This window comes from Sminthopsis crassicaudata, chromosome 2 (assembly GCF_048593235.1).
Source record: "Sminthopsis crassicaudata isolate SCR6 chromosome 2, ASM4859323v1, whole genome shotgun sequence".
Lineage (NCBI taxonomy): Eukaryota > Metazoa > Chordata > Mammalia > Dasyuromorphia > Dasyuridae > Sminthopsis > Sminthopsis crassicaudata.
The window spans coordinates 275394604-275414346 of NC_133618.1; the positions used below are offsets into that span (position 1 = coordinate 275394604).

General features: G+C 39.8%; 1 protein-coding gene across 1 annotated transcript in view; it reads left to right on the forward strand.

The window, feature by feature from the left end:
- SORD (sorbitol dehydrogenase) overlaps window positions 1–19743 on the forward strand; it is a 57894-nt gene that overhangs the window by 33292 nt on the left and 4859 nt on the right. Inside the window, exons 4-7 of the mRNA XM_074289511.1 lie at window positions 2626–2785; window positions 9841–9959; window positions 12162–12227; window positions 13829–14004. Coding sequence (XP_074145612.1) covers window positions 2626–2785; window positions 9841–9959; window positions 12162–12227; window positions 13829–14004 — 521 coding nt within the window. The remainder of the gene's footprint in view (window positions 1–2625; window positions 2786–9840; window positions 9960–12161; window positions 12228–13828; window positions 14005–19743) is intronic.

The following is a 19743-nucleotide window of genomic DNA, read 5'->3' on the forward strand; positions in this document are numbered from 1 at the left end:
GAGCTATGCAGTCTGGCCCTCTGGCCAGAGGCCAGCCTCCCCCAGGGTGTTCTGGGCTGTGATTTGATTGGCTGCTGTGAATCACACCCTGAGTTGTTGGGATTTAAATTTGCTCAGTTTTGTGTATGCTTTTGTTTAGTGGACTACAATACCTGTAACAACAAATTTACAACAAATTTACCCCCACACCCTCTCTCAAATCTCTTTTTTCTGCAAAAGTCTGATTACCCATTTGACAGATGTATAGATAATTTGGAGCCCTTTTCCATTTTGCTGTTCTGATCTGCTCAGCCCAGCTCTGGCTACTAACATTTGTGCTGGGTCAGGAAGGAGGTTAGGGTTGGGCCCTAGGCTGAGTATCTGGTGTACTTGTGATCTGCTCTAAAGCCAAATACAAATGGCACCTGGATTATCCTTTTTTTTCAAATCATGCACACCTCATTCTTGCCCTCCATTAACACAGATAGGAGATTTTTTTTTTTGTCACCAATTAAGAAATGCCCTTGAGCAAGGATACTTAGCATCATAGGATCATAGGATCATGGGATTTCAGAACTGGATTTCCAATATCTAGAATTGGAAGAGATCTCATCCAGATCAACCCTTTCACTTTGTAGATAGAGAAACTGAGGCTTACAGGCAAAGGGTTTGAGCCAGCAATTTCCTAAACAGTCTCCTAAAGTCACACAAGTGTGATAAGCAAGTAATCAGTAAACATTAATTTAGCTTTTACTATGGGCTAGGTCTTTTACTAAGCATTAGTAAATGGCAGAATTGGGATTTGAATTAATGTCTGGAAACTCCAAAGGGGTTAACAGCTAGGTAGCATACCGATAGAACGTTGTGCCTAGAATCACAAAGATTTGAGTTCAAATTTAGTCTAAGATACTTACTGTGTGTCTGGGTAAATCATTTACCCTCTGTTTGCCTCAACTGAAAAATGGGGAAAGGACAGCTAAGTGGCATAATGTGTAAGTGCCAGTCCTAGAGTCAGGAAGACTTTTTTCTGAGTTAAAATTTGGCCTCAGACACTTAACAGGCCGTTGAACCCTGGGCAAATCACTTAACCCTGTTTGTCTGTTTCCTCATCTATAAAATGAGCTAGAGAAGGAAAGGCAAATTACACCTCTGTCTTTGCCAAGAAAATCCCAAATGGAATCATGAAGAATCTAACCTGACAAATGACTGAACAACAACTTTCCTTTCTTCCTTCTCCTTCCTTTCTTTTCTCTTCCCTCCTTTCCTTCCTTTCTTACTCCCTCCTTCTTTCCTTCTTTCCCTCTTTCCTCCTTTCTTCATTTCTCTTTTTCCTCCCTCTCTCCTTTTTTCCCTCCCTTCACTTCCACTGCAGTTTTGGAGATAATGTAATCCAACCTCTTTATTTTATAGATGAAGAAACTGAGACCCATGGTGCTGATTTGCTTAGCCGACTCACATAATAATTTCTTTGGTTCTCAGTTTATCTTTCTATAAAACAAAGGGGAGGGTATACTTGGTTCTGTTTAGTTCTTTAAGCTGTGATGTCATTATCACACAGGTAATAATTTTCAAAGTAAGTTTGCAGAACTGTGATCCCAGTTTCTCTTATGTGTAGTCATTCCTCAGTTTTTGTGGCCAGCATTGCTTTTCTTAATTGAAGCGTTTTATTTTCAAAACATATGCAAGGATAATTTTTCAACATTGGCTCTTGCAAAACAGGATAATTTTTCAACATTGGCTCTTGCAAAACCTTGTGTTCCATTTTTTCTCTTCTTCCCCTCACCTCCTTTCCTAGCTGGCAAGTAATCTGATATATGTTAAACATGGTCATAATACATATAAATCCAATATAGGCATACATATCATATAATTATCCTGCTTCACAAGAAAAATCAGATCAAAAAGGGAAAAAAATGAGAAAGAAAACAAACCGCAAGCAAACAACAACAAAAAGAGTAAAAATGCCATGTTGTGATCCATACAGAGTTCCCATATTCCTCTCTCTGGGTGTTGATGGCTCTGTTCATCACAAGATCATTGGAACTGGCCTGAATCATCTCATTGTTGAGAAGAGTAGCCAGCATTTCTTAAAACAGTTTTATCTCATTTTCAGGACAGGCAGGCTGTAAACTCCCAGCCCCTGGTACATCATTTTTTGGGGTCTTTTAAAAGGAAAGGAACATTGAGCCTGCTTTGGTCCTGCATTGGCTTACTGTCTTCCTTAAGCTTGGTGGCAGCCTTGAACAGTTAGTTGGGTTACTCTTTGTTAGTTGGTGAAAGGCATACTTTAGAGAATTAACAAAAGGGTTCCCTTTGCTGAGGAAGATGGCCATGTCCCAAATTCACTGAGAGCATGAATTTATGGCAGGATTTCTTTGGCTTCCTTAGGTTGAGCCTAATAACAGATGCCCTGCAGCCTCCTGGGGGAGATGTAGTCCGGGTTTTCTCATTGTGGTGCCTGCTGATGAATATTCATCCCTGCACAACATCTGTGCCTGCTACTTAGCCAGGGTAACCCGCCAGCCGAGACTTTCTCCTGATCACAGAGAACAAAGAATCAGGAACAAAGCCCCAGGGCCCACATTTCAGTAGGAACTGCCACTCGGTGCCCCTGTGTGTTGAAGGCTGCTTATTTTCTTCTTTCAGGTGACAGGGTTGCCATTGAGCCGGGTGTTCCCCGAGACATCGATGAATTTTGTAAGATTGGCAGGTACAATCTGTCCCCCACCATCTTTTTCTGTGCTACGCCCCCGGATGATGGGAACCTCTGCAGGTTTTACAATCACAACGCGGATTTCTGCTACAAGTTAGTACTTCATGCATCTTCAAGACTGACTGTTCCTCCATGTGACAAAAATCTCTTGGCTTGCTCTTTTTTTGATGGGGAAAACTAGAAGGGAGTGAGAGATCATCTTTTTGTATCTGTTTGTTGCCCCTCTTTCCCCGCATCCTCCCAGCAAACTTCCCAGCATGTTATCAACATATTGTTAGGAAGACCTTACTTACAAGTATCATGGCAGAACTGATACTTCCCCTCTCCCCAAACCACAGGAGGGTCCTGTCCTGGTCTTGTACTTTTTATCTGATGTTCCACAGCACCCTTGCATTCAAGTAGAACATAGTGGCAGAAATCACTCACATCCTGCCTGTGGGAGAATTTGATCACAGAATGCTAAGCAAAGAACTTAGTCACAGTTTCTATTTCTTTACAAGACAACTTCTGGTGAAGCTACCTGAAAAAAAAAAATCTCATTCAAAACTTGTTCCTTGGAATATGATCAATAAGTCAAGTTGTTCTGCATACCAATGGACTGAGATGCTCAGTAAGGAGGGTGATGCAGAGAGATTGTGTTCAACCAGTTGTTTGAAAGACAGTATACAAAGAACTTTTAAGACTAGGAAAGTTTAAAAAATTTTTATTTGCTTCTACTATACCCATTACTATAAGATATAAGATTTGTTTCAAAATAAACCAAAATGGGGCTTATTCTACTCTTCATAGAACAGACTTTTCCAAAATAAGAAGAGATCTTAGATTTTATTCCAGTCCCCTCATTTTATAGTTGAAAAAAACTGTAATTCGATAAGGTCAAGTGATTTGTCCAGGGTCACATAGTTAACTTAAGGGACTTTGAATATAGGCCTCTGAACTGCTAGAACTGTGGTCCTATTTAGTGGTAACACTGAGTTCCTTGCTAAATTTTCCACCTTTCCATCCCACTTTCCAAGGCCCCTCATCTCATTTGGGTGTGGAGTTCATGCCCAGACAAAAGCAACTTGCCATTGGCCCTTCGGGGGGCCTCTGATCAGCCCCACAATTTTGCAAATTCTCTGATTTGAGTGTTCATGAGTGCAATCCTGCAGACCTGAATTTGAGTCTCTTACAACGCAGCCTCTAAAGTCACAAATCTCTTTACATGCTTATCTCACATTACCTGGGTACATTCAGCATCTATGCAACTCCTTGATAACAGAGACTATTTTTCATTTTGCTTGGGTAGCTTTGTCACCTAATACAATGCCTTCCTTAGGGTTTCCTTTAGAAGAAAATGGGTTATATGTGCAGAAGCCATGGAATCTAAGTGTAATATCTGACATGTGACTGGGGGCCCCTAAATAATAGAGGTTACTTCCTGCAAGAGCTGATATTTTCTTTAGACATCGTTCAAGTCTAGTCTCAAAAGAGAAAACATTGTTTATAGCAGTGAGTAGCTCCTGATGTGGATGATAGAGAAATCTGCATTAGAACCAGAGAACTCTCTTTCCTCGCTATTCCCTCTCTGGTTGTGGAGTGATTGGGAGATCTGGCATTGCGGGCACTCTACCCATCAGTACATGTCCCTGATTTTTGGTTATCCCATGGTACAGTGGGGACTTATGGATCTGCTTGAGACAATCTGGAGAGCAGCAGCAGCCGCGCTGGACCCTCAGCCAGGACACAACTGACTGAGACCTGGTTCTAGATTTTGGCTTCAGCGCCTCCCTGAGCCTCAGCTTCCTCACCTGTAAAGTAGGAAGGATCATACTGTGGGGGTATCATCATTATTATTAGATGAGAATGAATGAAGGAATATACAGAACACACTATCAAGTTTAAAGCTCTGTAGAAATGTCAACTTTGTGTGTGTGTGTGTGTTGTGTGTTATAAGTGTCGTGTATGTGGTGTAGGGGTTATGTGTTGAATGGGAAAGGATCCAGACCTGTGACTTTGTAGGAACTTCCTGAGGCTGAAACTCTTTGTGCCGATCAAACTCATTAGTTAGGACTCCTTGCTGTACCAGAAGCTAAGAGGACAGTTTATGACAGGGGCAGAATATGAGCCCTGGCTTCTCCAAGACTGACTCTCTAGCCTCTCTCCAACCACACTGCCCTCCCCCCATCACCACCCCTTTCTTTGCCTAAAAGGGAATATTGCCCTTGGATTTATTAAATTCATGAGGTGCCTCTGATAAGGAAGGCCTTGTGGTAGGTGACAGGGCTACACAAGCAAAATGAAAAATGGTCTCTTATCAAGGAGTAGATAGATGCCATAGGAACCCAGATAAGTAAATGCAAAGTGATTGAAGGGCAAAGAGAGCAGTATCAGCCGAGGGGATTAGAGAAGGGGAGGTGGCTGGCCCCTGAGCTGGAGGGGCCTGCAAGTCTTAAGCAGGGGTTCTCAAACTACGGCTTGTGGGCCACATGCAGCCCGCTGAGGACGTTTATGTGGCCTGCCAGGTTATGGCAAATGGGCTGAGGGGAGGAGACAGAGTGTAAGTTTTTGTTTTTTACTATAATCCAGCCCTCCAACAGTCTTGAGGGACAGTGAACTGGCCCCCTATTTAAAAAGCTTGAGGATCACTGGTCTTAAGCTTAGGAGGCTGCTGTGCACAAGACACAGAAGTGGGCTCTCGAATGGTGAGGCCCAGGAACCACTAAGAAGGTGATCAAGAAGAGTACCGTGCAATAAAGTTAGAAAGAGAGGCTGAGGCCAGAGTGCCCTAATGGCAGGGCAGAGGGTTGTAGCTTCTTAGGCTAGAGACCCTGGGGGGCTGCTGGAGGCTTGTGAGGAGTAGTGAGTGGTCCTGGCCCAACTTGTGCATTTCTCAGAGCATGGTTTTTACAGGGGGTGAGGGGGTACTAGAGAAGGAGGAAATGGGAGTCAGGGAGGCCAGTAGCCTAGACAAGAAATGGTGGAGACTGGAACTAGGATCAGAATGTTGGCTATGTTGGGGATCAGAGAGGAGGGATCGTAGAGATCGGATTGGGTACAGGCTCTAAAAGACAGAGAAGGGCCAGGTGGTCACTGAGGCTTTGAATTTGACAATCAGCATGACTCTAGATTCTAAGGGCTTGAGAGATCATCATTTAGTTTGTTTTACAGATGAAGAGGAAAGCTGAGAGAAACACAGACGAGTCAGTTAGGGGTGAACAGAAGGTTGCTGTATAGCAGCGAGGGTCCAAAATGCAGATAGATGGTGGCGGTCACCCAGGATGGAGGAGTAGCAGCATCAAGCCAAAGAGCCAGCAAAGTGCTGGGCAGGGGGTAAAGCCCAGTGCCCAGTCTGGCCAGCTATGGGACCTCAGGCAGCTTACAAAGTCTCTGTGTTTTGTTTCCTCCCCCATGAAATGGGGATAAAAATACATGCCTTTGTTGTTTTGCTGGGCGAATGCAAAACTCAAATTAGGTTATCTACTTGAAGTACTACATAGGGTTGATAATGTGACCATGAAAGTTGGATGGAATTCAGCAAGTATTTAGTTAACTGTCTGTCGTCCACTAGTTTAGATCAATAAAAGTCAAGAAGCATTTATTAAATACCTGTGCTATGTGTCGTCAATGCCCTCCCTCCACCCAGACACCAGTCCCTGCTGTCAAGGAGCTCACAGTCTAATGGGGGAAAAAGCATGCAAGCAACTATTTACAGAGGAGATATGTAGGATAAATTAGAATCTCCAAGGGAAGGCCTCCTGTAGAAGGGCTGACTTTGGCTGAGACTGAAGGAGGCTGAGATGAAGTGCTCCAGAAAGGGTGGGCAGCTAGGGAAAATGCATTGGCTTGGAAACCGGAGCATCCTTTGTGAGGAACAGCTAGGAAGCCAGCGTTGCTGGATCCTAGAGGAAGTGGAGGGGATTCGTAGGTAAGAAGACAGAAAGATAAGAAGGGGAGAGGTTGTAAAGAGATTTAAAGTCTAAACACAAGGTTTTATATTGAATCCTGCAGATGATAAGGAATAGCTAGAGTTCTTTGAGTGTGTGAGTGTAGAGGGGGCGGTGGCGTGGCTGGACTTGTGCTTTAAGAAGCTGGGTTTAACATTGGGTGGTGGATGGGCCTAGAGGCCAGGAGACCAGCTAGAGGCCTATTTCAGTGGTCTAGGAGGGAGCTGAAGAGCAGGGGAGGATCCTTCTTCCCTTGTGGAACTTAGAACATACAGTAGGACTTCCTGGTGGAATGTCTATGGGATCATATATTTAGAGTGACAAGGGGCTCAGTAATCTAATGCTGTCCTTTTACAGGTGAGAAAGCCAATCTCTGAAAGGCTAAATGGTTTGCCTGGGGTCAGGTAGTATATGACAGAGCTGGTGTTCAAATTCAGGTTCAAGTTTGGTGATCTCTTCATTGAACATTTTGGTTGTTTTTAAACTTTGTCCCCTTGGCTCTATGCCTTGGACCCTGTAGGTGCTTATCCAATTATAAAGAGACATTGTTGCAAAATAGAATGAAGGAAAAAAGAGGGGGGCAGTAGATAGTTGAACTATTCAACTATAGGGTCAAGACTCATGAGCCAAAAGGAAGGAGAGAGCAAGGGAGATGAATTGGGAGAACAGAGATGATGAGTTTGTAATCCTCAGAAAGGCAGAAGGAGAAATGGAAGGATGCAAGGTTATGGCTGAAATTTCAGAATTTCATCTCAAGAATGTGGTATGGTTAGAGCAATCCCTTATAATAAAGAATAAAGTATGCATGGGGGAACTCCAGGTCAGCAAAACTAGCCAACATCTGGGGAAAAAAGGCTGATGTATGTGGTGGTCTACATCCATAGTCTCCATTCTCAAGAAAAAAATAATAGAACTTTGTAATATCAAAATTACTTTAAACAAATTGTTAATAGACTGATGAGGGAGGAGATAAAATGTTACTATTTAAAAATATATATATAAAATATATATTTCCCAAACCTTTCTTCTCTCTCCCCTTCCTTTCTAAGAAATTAAAAGGGAGTCTTTTCACTTCTCCTTTATTAATGCAGAAACAGCAGTGACCCAGAAATATCAGGGATATTTTTGAGAGTAATCTGACTCAAGTGTAACATGGGAGCCCAGAGGACAAGGGCTAGTCCAGGAAGCAAGAGGGACCTGTTTCACAGGGAGGTTTGTATCAGGGAGGTGCTGCTATGGGTCATGACAGTGGTGTTTCTTGGAGTATTTCCATCCTTTCATATGGCTACCTGGCTTCTCCAGTATACCATTAACCCAGCCCTAAGCCTGCACCCTGCTTTCCACCACAGCCTTATCATGCTAGCCTCTTTGGTTTTTTGCTTCCTTCTTCCCCCTCCCTACTGATTTCTTAATCATTCTGACTTCTACCCCTTTTCCCTATTTTCTGAGTCCTCTTGATGACTCCATCCTACCTGCTTAATTTGCACACGTAGGTGGCTTCTCAAATGTTAGAGATAGAAAGGAAATTAGAACATAGAATGCTAGAATTTAGAACAAAGAGGGTTAAAGCAGGAAAGTATCTTACAGAAAGTTACAAGTGTAGAACATAAATCACACCCAAGCTAGAAAGGACCTTAGGGCATAAAATGCTGGAACATAAAACATCATAATACTATTTCATGTTTCTGTAAGGATTTACAATTGACTGTGTGTTTTTCTCATACCATAATTGTAAGTAGTTAGTTCAAATGCTATTGTTCCTATTTTAGAGGTAAAGAAAACTGAGGCATGGAGACATTATATGAATGATAGGGCTGGGACTTGAACTTGGATCAGCTGATTCTCAGTTGAGCTCATAAAATAATAGTGCTGAAAGGGACTTTAGTGATCACCTTGTGGGTCAATTAATTGTCCTTATATGACTGATGAGAAAACTGAAAGTCCATAAGGGATCTGTGAAAATTATATAGCTCATTAGAGGCAGAACTGAGACTAGAACCCAGGTCTCCCGATTCTCAGTCTGTGGCTCCTTCCAGTTTATTGTGTTGCTTCCTCCATTATGTTGTTTATCTGTGTTGAAGTGTAAATTTATAGGAAAGGACTAAGGAAAAGAAAAATCAATCAGAATGCCATGTTTCTTTTATAATCTTCCTTTCTCCTCCCACCACCCCTCCCAAATCTGCCTCCCTAGCATCCTATTCCCTTGATGTTTTCACTCTAGCTCAGGATAAGAGATTTATTAGAGTATTTCAGGTCTGAATTGTGGTCACTTAACTTAGAATGGAAAAAGTCTTCAACATTGGCCTATTTGCTATTCCATGAAGAATAGTCTTTTACTTTGTTCTGACATTTTTTTCTTGCTTGAGCATCACAAGCAAACTTCTTTTCCAAGTTGAAAAAGATAAATAAATATGGCCATTTTAAATAGAAAATAATAGGAACATAAATTTGGAATTAGAGGTGAACTCCAGAGAGTCTCTTTCTAGTTCCAAATCCCTCATTTTGCAGATGAGGAAATTAAGATCTAAAGGGGTTTAAATGATTTGTCAGTCACACAGAAAGGGGCAGAGCTGAGATTCATCTAGTTCCTCTGACTTCAAGTCTACACTATAATAGGGACTTCTTGTTTTCTCCATTTGGAAGTTTTGATTTATAGTGTTTCATTCTTTGTATCTTCATCAAAGTTCCTGTTATATAGTTGGTGCTTAACAAAGATTTTTCAATTAATTTTTTGATTGATTGCCAGTACACAATGGTACTTGGTAAGATACTACCTGAAATTTTTTAAAAGAGAAAAAAAAAAACTTAAAGTAATTGAATACTTTCTTTTAGGAGTTTATACTTTATGGAAAGGATAATTTACATGTGGAGAAAGGCATCTTATCCGAATCTTAAAAATTGGGGTGGAAGGTGACTTGAGTGCTTATGCTAGCCAGTTTTTTACTCTAATGGAAATAGTATTTGGTATGGCAAAGAACACCACCCTTTCATCTCCCTCATGTCTGGGGCATTTTGCTTATTTGGCTCCAAAAAAGTCATACACTTGTGTTGTGATTAGCATGTGAGTTGACCTGCCAAAAGATAGCTCTTGACTTTGGAAATGAATCATCCCATTTACTTTAGAAGACCTGTCACTCCCTGGTACTTGCCACTGGTTTTATCTTTGAAAAAAGAGATTCTGTTCTTGAGCCCTAAGTATTTTTGTGTCTTGTGGTCCCACAGACTCCCTGACAATGTCACCTTTGAGGAAGGGGCTCTTATCGAGCCACTCTCTGTGGGAATCCATGCCTGTCGGAGAGGTGGAGTCACTCTGGGAAGCGAGATCCTTGTGTGTGGAGCTGGTATGTCATAGACTTGATCCCAGTTTCTGTTATATGCTGCCTTCACCCCCAACTTATAAGTATAGACACCCTCCCCTCCCAACTTCCGAGTTGTGACTGATTCTGACTTGGTTCTTAGTAGAACCAACCATAACTTGGGCATTGGGGAGTGGGGAAGGGGGGAAAACCACAGTGAGAAGGGGAAATGGAGTGTACCTAAAGAGATCTGGTCCTAGGCAGAATTGTAGTGAAGTATAAGTATAATTTTTCCCTAATGTTCTTCCACCTCCCCTTTCCTACGTCCTTTATCCAATTTCAGCAGCTCTTTCTACATTCCTAGTGTTTGCATATTGCCCTTGGCTTCCCAGAAACAAGCTTTTTATATGCCCTGTTGACTTTGAAATGAACTCCATTCAGCTTCCCTCCATCAAAACTTAACAGTCCTATGGGCCATTTTCTCAGGACTTTGTTCTTTTCTAGGTAAAAGTGGGTGGTAATAAGTCAATATAATTATCTGATAAAGTAATTCCTGGTAATATGTTAATTAGCTAATATGTTACTACTCAGTATATATTGTTTTATCCTGTTATAAGTTATATTTTAAAATACTTTAAGGAATGATACCATCCTGAGAATTTTAGCCATTTAAGACCATAGCAGGATACTCAGGTGACTTAGCTAAATAGTGATAATGATATTAATGACAGTTGTAATAATTTTAAAATTTATTGATTTGGCCCTCAGTGGATCCATTAGTTTGCTAATCTTCTGCTTGGGGAGATTTGATTGATTCTAGAGTGGGCAGCTAAGTGATGGGAATGGGACTCTACCCACGCTTAGAGTTAAGAAAAGTCACATTCCTGTGAGTTCAAATCTGTCTCAGGCCCTTTTTAACTATGGGACCCTGGGCAAGTCACTTCCCTGTTTACTCATCTGTAAAATGAGCTGGAGAAGGAAAGAGCAAACGATTCCTTTGCCAAGAAAACTAAAAATGAGGTCATAGTCATATAGGACTGAAAAAAACATCAGAATAACAATATGTAGGTTCTTAAATGATGGTTTGAGGAGAGAAAAGGAACATATTCTGAACTTTGAAAGACCTCTCTAGAAATTACAAGAAAACCTAGGTGAGTGACTGAACTAATCTGATCCACTCTTGAAGCCTCTTTGAGCTTTACAAATGTCTCAAAATAGCTTCCATAAAATAATTAGAAATGTATGCTTTGGAACAGCAGAAAGAGCAGCAGCTTTGGTGCTGCTATTATGTCTCCATGGTTTTGGGCAAGCCACTTAACCTCTAGGCCTATTTTTTTATCTTCTAGATGTGAAGATTGGATTAGATAGCCTAGGTCTTTTTAAAGCTTCAAACCTATGATTCTGATTCTTTTTTAGTGATTTTTATTTATTTATTTTTATAATAGTGTTTCATTTTTGCAAATACATGCAAAGAAATTTCAATATTCACCTTGCAAAACCTTATGTTCCAAATTTTTCTCCCTTTCTTCTTCCTCCCCCCTTCCCTTAGATATCAAACAGATCTGATATAGGTTAAAACTTGTACAATTCTTCTAAACATATTTCCATATTTGTTATACTATGCAAGAAAAAATCAGGTCAAATGGGGAAAAAACATGAGAAAGAAAAACAAGTCAATAAATACCACTACCACCAAAAAAAGATGAAAATACTATGCTTTGATACAAACTCAGTCCCCACAGTCTGCTTTCTGGATGTAGATGGCTCTCTCCATCACAAATCTATTAGAATTAGCTTGAATCACCTCATTGGCTCATGAAAAGAAACACATCCATTACAATTGAGCGTCACATAATATTGTTGCTATGTATAATGTTCTCTTAGTTCTACGTACTTCACTTAGCATTAGTTCATAAGTCTCTTTCATAGAGGTCTCTCCAGGCCTTTCTGAAATCATCCTGCTCATCATTTCTTATAGAACAATAAAATTCTATAACATTCATATAACATAATTTATTCAGCCATTCGTCAACTGATGGGAATCCAATCAATTTTCAGTTCCTTACCACTACAAAAAGAGCTACTATAAATATTTTTGCACATGTGGCACCTTTTCCCCTTTTTTGTTGATCCTCTGATTCTTATGAGAGATAGAGGCACAAAATATAGCCATCTGCCCATATCAAGTCCACATTTCATACACATTAGGCATTCCATATATAACAAAATCTTTCTGTTTTTGCTTAGGACCAATTGGCATGGTCACTTTGCTGGTGGCTAAAGCAATGGGTGCATCTAAAGTGATAGTGACTGGTAAGATCTCTTTTTTTGTCTCTTTTTCCTTAAAACATTTGATGAGATGTCACTCTTGTGGACAATGATTATAATAGCAGCATGGGTTAGGACAAATAAATTGCTTTCCCCCCTTTACTATGATTCTTTTTTTTTTTCCCCCGGGGACCAGCAGAGATGGATGTGATATATTTATCTCAGCAAAGCAATTTAAAAAAAAATCAGAGTTGAAAGAGCCCTCAGAGGTTGTTTCAACCTATATGTAAAAAAGGAATCATCTTTATAAAATCCTTGACAAGTAATTATCTAATCTCTCCTTAAGAACCTCTAAGACAACAAGAAATCTGATTCCACTTTCGGACATATATAATTATTATACTTTTTTTTTTTAATTTTTATCAAATCAAATTCAAACTTACCTATGTGGAATTTTCTTTTCTTTTCTTTTCTTTTCTTTTTCTTTTTTTTTTTTTTGCCCACGGGCTTATTGTGGCTTTATTAAAATTTTTATTTATTTGTTTATTTGTTTATTTTTTATTCATTTTATGATTATAACATTTTTTACAACATTATCCCTTGTACTCCCTTCTGTTCCAAATTTTCCCCTACTTCCCTCCACCCCCTCCTCTAGATGGCAGGCATTCCCATACGTATTAAATATGTTATAGTATATCCTGGGTACAATATATATGTGCAGACCTTTACTATGATTCTTAAAGAGGATCAGATAAGGCACAGCATCAACCCTTTTTATAAATGCTGTTGAAGTTGGGGCTTTTTTTAGTTCGGTGAAAATCCAGGCAGGCCATGTTGCCATCTTTGCTCTAAGAGGAAGTCCATGACAGGAGGTAACCAAGCTTTGTTTCAAATAATGTCAGAGTAAACTTGTTAGAATGTAGGTTCCTTCCTTGGTATCCCTAGCACTTAGCTCAGTGAAGTCCTTAACATTAAAAGGACTAGATATGGCTAAATTATTTTGGAACTTAGCCCACTGTGAACAGCATAATAAGTCTTTGCCCCTTAACTGAGTGGGGGAGGAAGGGAAAGATTTATTATGCTATTAACATTAAAATATTAAAAAACATTTTTGGTGCATCTAGTTCTCTCCCCTCCCCCTCTTAACTTGGGGAAGGGGAGGAAAAAAGAACTAGATGTGCCAAAAAATTTTAAAAATATTTTTACTATAATTCATTATATTTTCTCCTATTTGTGCAAATATATTTTAAATACAAAAAAAATTTTAATTAGTGTGTTTCTTGAGACAAAGTTTTTCATCCTACCATATTTTCTTTGCCTTATAGAATAAAAAAGCATGTGTCAGTTTAGTCCTTTGAAAAACTTATATTTTGGTCCTTCTGTTAACAAATGATTAAGATTGATAAAATTGTGTGTGTGTGTGTGTGTGTGTGTGTGTGTGTGTGTGTGTGTGTGTGTGTGTGTTTGGAAAGGGAAAGGAGGAAAGAGAGAAATACAGGGAGAGAGAAAACAAACATATGATTCAAGATTTAGAATATATTTAGGCTGCACAGATTCTGAGAGGGAAGACTTTGGTTGCTACTATCTTTATTTCCCTCTGTTTTTTTGGTTCATTGTTTGATCGGACTACTTTTGTTTAATCTCAGATGTGAATAGCTCTCGACTAGAAAGAGCCAAAGAATGTGGGGCCACTTTCACCCTCCTGATCGATAAAGAGAGCCCCAAGGAAATTGCCAGTAAGATAGACAATCTCTTGGGAAACAAACCACATATCACCATTGAATGTACTGGAGTGGAATCTTCTATCCAGACCAGCATCTATGTGAGTTTTCCTCTGGTTAGCGAGTCATAAATGGGTCTTATTTCAGCAGAAAATGAACAAAAACCACACACTGTATGTGGCTGATTTGAAGGGAGTATGGTATATTGGAAATTCACTAGCAAAGAGTATGGAGATTTGCTTTCTGCTTCCAGATTCATCACTGATTTGTAGTGGGCTATGGATTAACTCATTGGTTGACCCAAAAAGTCATTAGTTACTTTCTCTGGATTTTAGTTTATTTACATGTAAAATAGGAATAGAAATACCTGTCCTGCTTAAATCATGGGGTTGTTAGGAAGAGTAAATGAGATGAAATTATTTTTGTCTTCTCTTTTTTACATCATCATAGCTCTCCCCAATATCTTTTCCTCTCTCACCTTCACAGAGAGCCATTCTATATAACAAATAATTTTTGAAAGACATAAAAATCAATATAATTGTGATTAAATCATGATGGATCAGGATTGATCCATTGAAAAAATGTATAAAATATAGAGCATCTGTGCTCTTCATGTAGGAGGTCCACATGAAGCGATGGTTTGAGGGTATCTAGTAATACCTCTTTCTTTGAGTCCTGCTGGATCTTTATAATTTTCTTAATTTACTTTTGATTTTTTGGTATGTTATTGTTCTTAACATTTCCATTGTTATACTTCTTGTTCATACTGTTTTCTTGGTTTTTCCTTCTCTATGCATTGTTCATGGAGCTTTCTATGCCACTTAGTATTCATCACTATCATTATTTCTTATAATGCAATAATATTTCATTATATTTACTTACCATATTTTGCTTAGTCATTTCTAACTCAATGAGCATCTACTTTGTTTCTAATTCTTTGCTATCACAAAAAGTACTGCTACAAATATTTTTGTATGTATGGGAAATTTCTTTTTATCAGTAACTTCCTTGTGATATAAGCCCAGTAACAAGAGTTTTTACTTTAAAGGACATAGACATTTTAATAATTTTATTGGCCTAATTCCAAATTTCTTACCATTTCACGGCTCTACCAACATTGTATGAGTGTACCTATTATTTCATAACCTCTCCAAAATTGACTTGTCATTTTTGGTCCATTTTGCCAATTATTGGGGTGTGAGAAGAAGGGTGTTTATTTGTATTTTTCTTATTATTAGCGATCTGAAGCATTCTTTTTAAAAAATATTTTTATTTTCAGAATACATACAAAGATGGTTTTCAACATTTACCTTTTCAAAACCTTATGTTCCAATTTTTTTCCTTATTTTCCTCCCATCCCCTTCCCCTAGACAGCAAGTAAGACAATATAGGTTAAACATGTGTAATTCTTCTAACCATATTTCCACATTTATCATGCTACACAAGAAAAGTCAGATTAAAAAGGGGAAAAATGAGAAAGAAAAAAAAGTAAGCAAACAACAAAAAAGATGAAAAAACTATGTTATGATCCACATTCAGCCCACATGGTCCTCTGGATGCAAATGGCTCTCTCCATCACAAGTCTATTGGAATTGGCCTGAATCGCCTCATTGATCACAATTCTGGATGTTCAAGTCCATCACAATTGAGCATCACATAATCTTCTTCTTGTTGCGTACAATACTCTCTTGGTTCTATTCACTTCCCTCAGCATCAGTTCATGTAAGTCTCTCCAGGCTTTTCTGAAATCATTCTGCTGATTGTTTCTTATAGAACAATAATATTCCATTACATTCATATACCATCACTTATTCAGACATTCCCCAACTGACAGGCAGCCACTCTAGTTCCTTACTGCTACAAAAAGGGCTGCTGCAAACATTTTTGCACATGTGACTCCTTTCCTCTTTTTTATGATCTCTTTGGGATACAGACTAAGTAGAGACAGTGCTGAATCAAAAGATATGCAGAGTTTGAAGCTCTTTGGACAAATTGCTCTCCATACTGGTTGGATCAGTTCACAAATGCACAAATGTCCCAGTTTTCCCACATCCCCTCCAACATTCATCATTATCTTTTTCTGTCATCTTATCAATGAGAAGTGTGTAGTGGTACCTCAGAATTGTCTTAATTTACATTTCTCTAATAATAGTTTAGAGTATTTTTTTTTCATATGACTATAAATGGCTTTAATTTTTTCATCTGAAAATTGTCTATTCATATAATTTGACTGTTTATCAATTGGAGAATGGCTTGTATTCTTATAAATTTGAGGGGCAGCTAGATGGTGCAGTGGATAGAGCACCAGCCCTGGAGTCAGGAGGACTTGAGTTCAAAGGTGTTCCCAGACACTTAACACTTCTTAGCTGTGTGACCCTGGGCAAGTTTCTAACCTCAACTACCTAATAAAAAGGGAAAAAAAGATTAAATTTGAATTAAATTCTCTACATATAATTTTGGAAATGAAGGCTTTATCAGAGCCCTTGGATTTAAAACTTTTTTTTCCCAGTTTTTTTGCTGAAACATTCTTTCTTGTGGTTGTGAATACAAGATTCTTTTTCTAACACAGACTGGCTATATGGAGCAAGCCACTTAACCCCTGGGTGTCATAGACAGCTTTCTAAGACTGCATATCCTGAAGGAGTTGCTAGTCTTCAGCAATGGAGAGAGTGCTTCCACACTGGGAGCTTCTTGCTTCGTTATCTGGACCAAGAATAACTTTAATAATGCTCTAGAACATATAAAATGTATTTGAAACATGGGACTTTACTATCATTCAATAGAACAAAACTGTTTTTGGAGGGCTAAGGGAATATCAGAGGCACTAAGGAAACCATGGCTTGGCTCAGGGACGGGTCAGCACCTTCCATCCCTGCCTATCTCATTTTATTCAGGGAGATTACTCTCCATGACTGTTCAGTGTGAGATCATACCCAGCAAGTCTTTACAGTGATTAATAAAATCTGACTTCTTCAAACATCATAGTTGGCTGCAAAACTTCTTCCTGGACTTAGAGTAGAGGAGAATCCAAAGACTACTTTATCTTGAGGGCCACCAGAGGAAATTAGCAATACTTCTGGAAAATACTGAGCTTAACTCATGACCACACAACAAGATACAGTAGGGGGAAGGAGGAAAGCTCTAAAGAAAGAGGAAAAAGTACTGAAAGTGGAAAAGTAGGAAAACGGCTGGGCCATGGGGAGGGACCTGTGGAAAGAGAAAGAATAAGGAAAGTCCTGTGGTGAAGAGGTCGGGGCAGGTGACAATGATGGGCACTGTCATTCATGGGCATTCCCTAGAAGCCCTAGACTCTGGGCTGTCTTCTAGGAGCCAGCACTTCCTTCTTCCATCTCTGAGTCACAGAGCTATTTTAGGGAAACTTCACATCCCCAGGAAGAAACTGCTGTCCATGTGAGCTGGGCAGGGAAGGCAGCCATCTTTTCTGATGTCAGAGGGGTTTAAGCTGGCACTGGCAGAGAATTTCACCTAAACTAAAGAAGGCCAGCCCCTCCCTTGATTTGTCAGACACACTTATCTTAGGTAATGGCTTGTCACTTGTCAGTCATTATTGTCACCCTTAAATTTTCTGCAGTGTTCACTATGTGCCTGGAACCATGTTCAGAGAAAAATTCTAACCACTTGACAATTCTTATTTCGTTTAATCTTCACAGCCCCCTGGGAAGTAGGCTCTATTTTATTTTCATTTTACAGATGGGAAAACTGAGACAAACAGTGAAGTGGCTTGCCTAGGGTCACACAGCTAGTGAGGAATTGAGGCTGCACTTGAACTCCGGGCTTCCTTCACACTCCACTGCACCTCCTAGCCACCTAGTAAGTGGCAGTATCTGTCTAAGCAGCCTGATGGCTCTGTCCTGGGGCCGGACCATGGGTGGGGGCCTCGGATGGGCAGTGACGTCAGGGCCAGGCCAGCATGCATGACAGGCTAGACAGAATGCTGTGGCCAGCTCACTGCTGGGGGGCAGGGTGAGGCGAGGCAGGGCCCTCAGGGCCACTTCCCCACGGGGCAGTGACTAGATAATGCTCAGCTGGGAGAGGCCACCTGTGCAGCAGGAGATGAAATAGTGAAAAAAGCCACACCCACAGAAGGAAGGTGATGTCCGTGTTTTGTATTGCCCTTCCCTGTTTGAAGGGGCGAGGAGGAGGAAGCATTGACTGGGAAAATAAAGATATTTTTTTCTTTTGGAATTCCTCATTGAAGTTTGGACCTGGACAAGCTTCTTCTTCCAAGGCCATCCCAGCCCTTGTATAACATTTCCTCCTTCACTTCGATCTCACATAAAAGAAGTGGCCCTACTCCTAATCAAGGATGACCCCCTGACATGCTGCCTTGATCTCCTTCCCTGACAACTTCTCCATCCAGTTGCCCTCATAGTCAGCTCATCTCCTCTGTCTCTGTCCTTCTGTGTCTCTCTTTCTCTTTCTCTGCTCTCTGTCTGTCTGTCTCTCTCTTTCTCTCAACAAGTCTTCACTATCTAATGACCTTTTCTCTACTCCTTACAAACAAGCCTACATCTCCGTAAAAGATCTCACTTGAACCTGGTTATTCATCATGTGTTTAGTCTTTCTCTCCATGGACAAACTCTTAGGGAAAACTCTCTACACTACATTCACTTACCCCTTCTCTTTTTAAAATCCTCTTAGATCTGCTTTCCAGCCTTATCTTGTGCTGAAATTGCCCTTTCCAAAAGTTACCCAAATAACCCTTTTAGATTGCTCTGTGTGTGTGTGTGTGTGTGTGTGTGGTTGCGCGTGCACGCACGTGTGCACGAGTATTTTAGACTGGCTATTATGAGAAATCTTGTTCCCCTTTTTCCCTCCCACACATATTAGGAGATACAGTAATTGAGTTGCCTCCTATTTGCCAAATCTAATGACTTTTTCTCAATCTTATTTTTTGTTAACCTTTTATAGTTGCTAAACCTCTCTTTATTCTTCTAAGAAGTCTCCTTTGCTAATTTTTTATGTCATAGCCATGTTCCTGTTTCTCAAGACTCTGTTCTGGGTCTTTTTCTGTTCTCTTTCTAGTCTATACTCTCTTCATCTCTTTAGCTCCCATAGATTCTTTATGCAGATGATTCCCAGATCTGGATATTCATATATGTATGTGTGATATGTTTGGGACATTAAAGAAGAGATATTAACGTCTGCTTTGCTGATGTCCTCTGAGGACCATGAGAATTTTTTTCATCTAACTTGCAGTTTAAACCTTCCAAGTGTTGCCTCCCTCAATAGAATGTGAGCTTCTCAAGAATGAGGACTTTTCTTTTTAATTAATCTTTCCCAAGCTTAGCCTATTGCTTTGCACATAGCAAGTATTTAACAAATGCTTCATTCAATCATTCGTTCATGCATTTGCATTAAGATACTGACACTTCACCTCTGCCTCTTGAGTTTTGGGCATACTATCATTATTCCCATTTTACAATTGAGGAAATTGGGGTGGACAGAAATGAAGTGACTTAAGTTCATGAAACTAGAAAGTGTGAAGCTGGATTTGAATTTGGGTCTTCCAAACTCCAGACCCAGTTCCCTACTTTGCCACCTGTCTACCTTGTAGGCTCTGAAAGGGACCTCAAAGGTCATCTGCTCCAATCCTGTTATTTTAAAGATGAGGGAATTGAATCATAAAGAAATTAAGTGACTTTCTAAGTTCACAGAGCTAGTTATTGGCATGAAGGGATGGGGATGAAAAGGACACAGAAGAATTCGAAAACATGAACCTCACCCTCACAGTACTTCCAATTTAGGCAATTTGACAAAGTTCACATTCTTGAAATAATAGAGAAGGATATAGAAGCTTGTGATTTAGTCTCTATCTG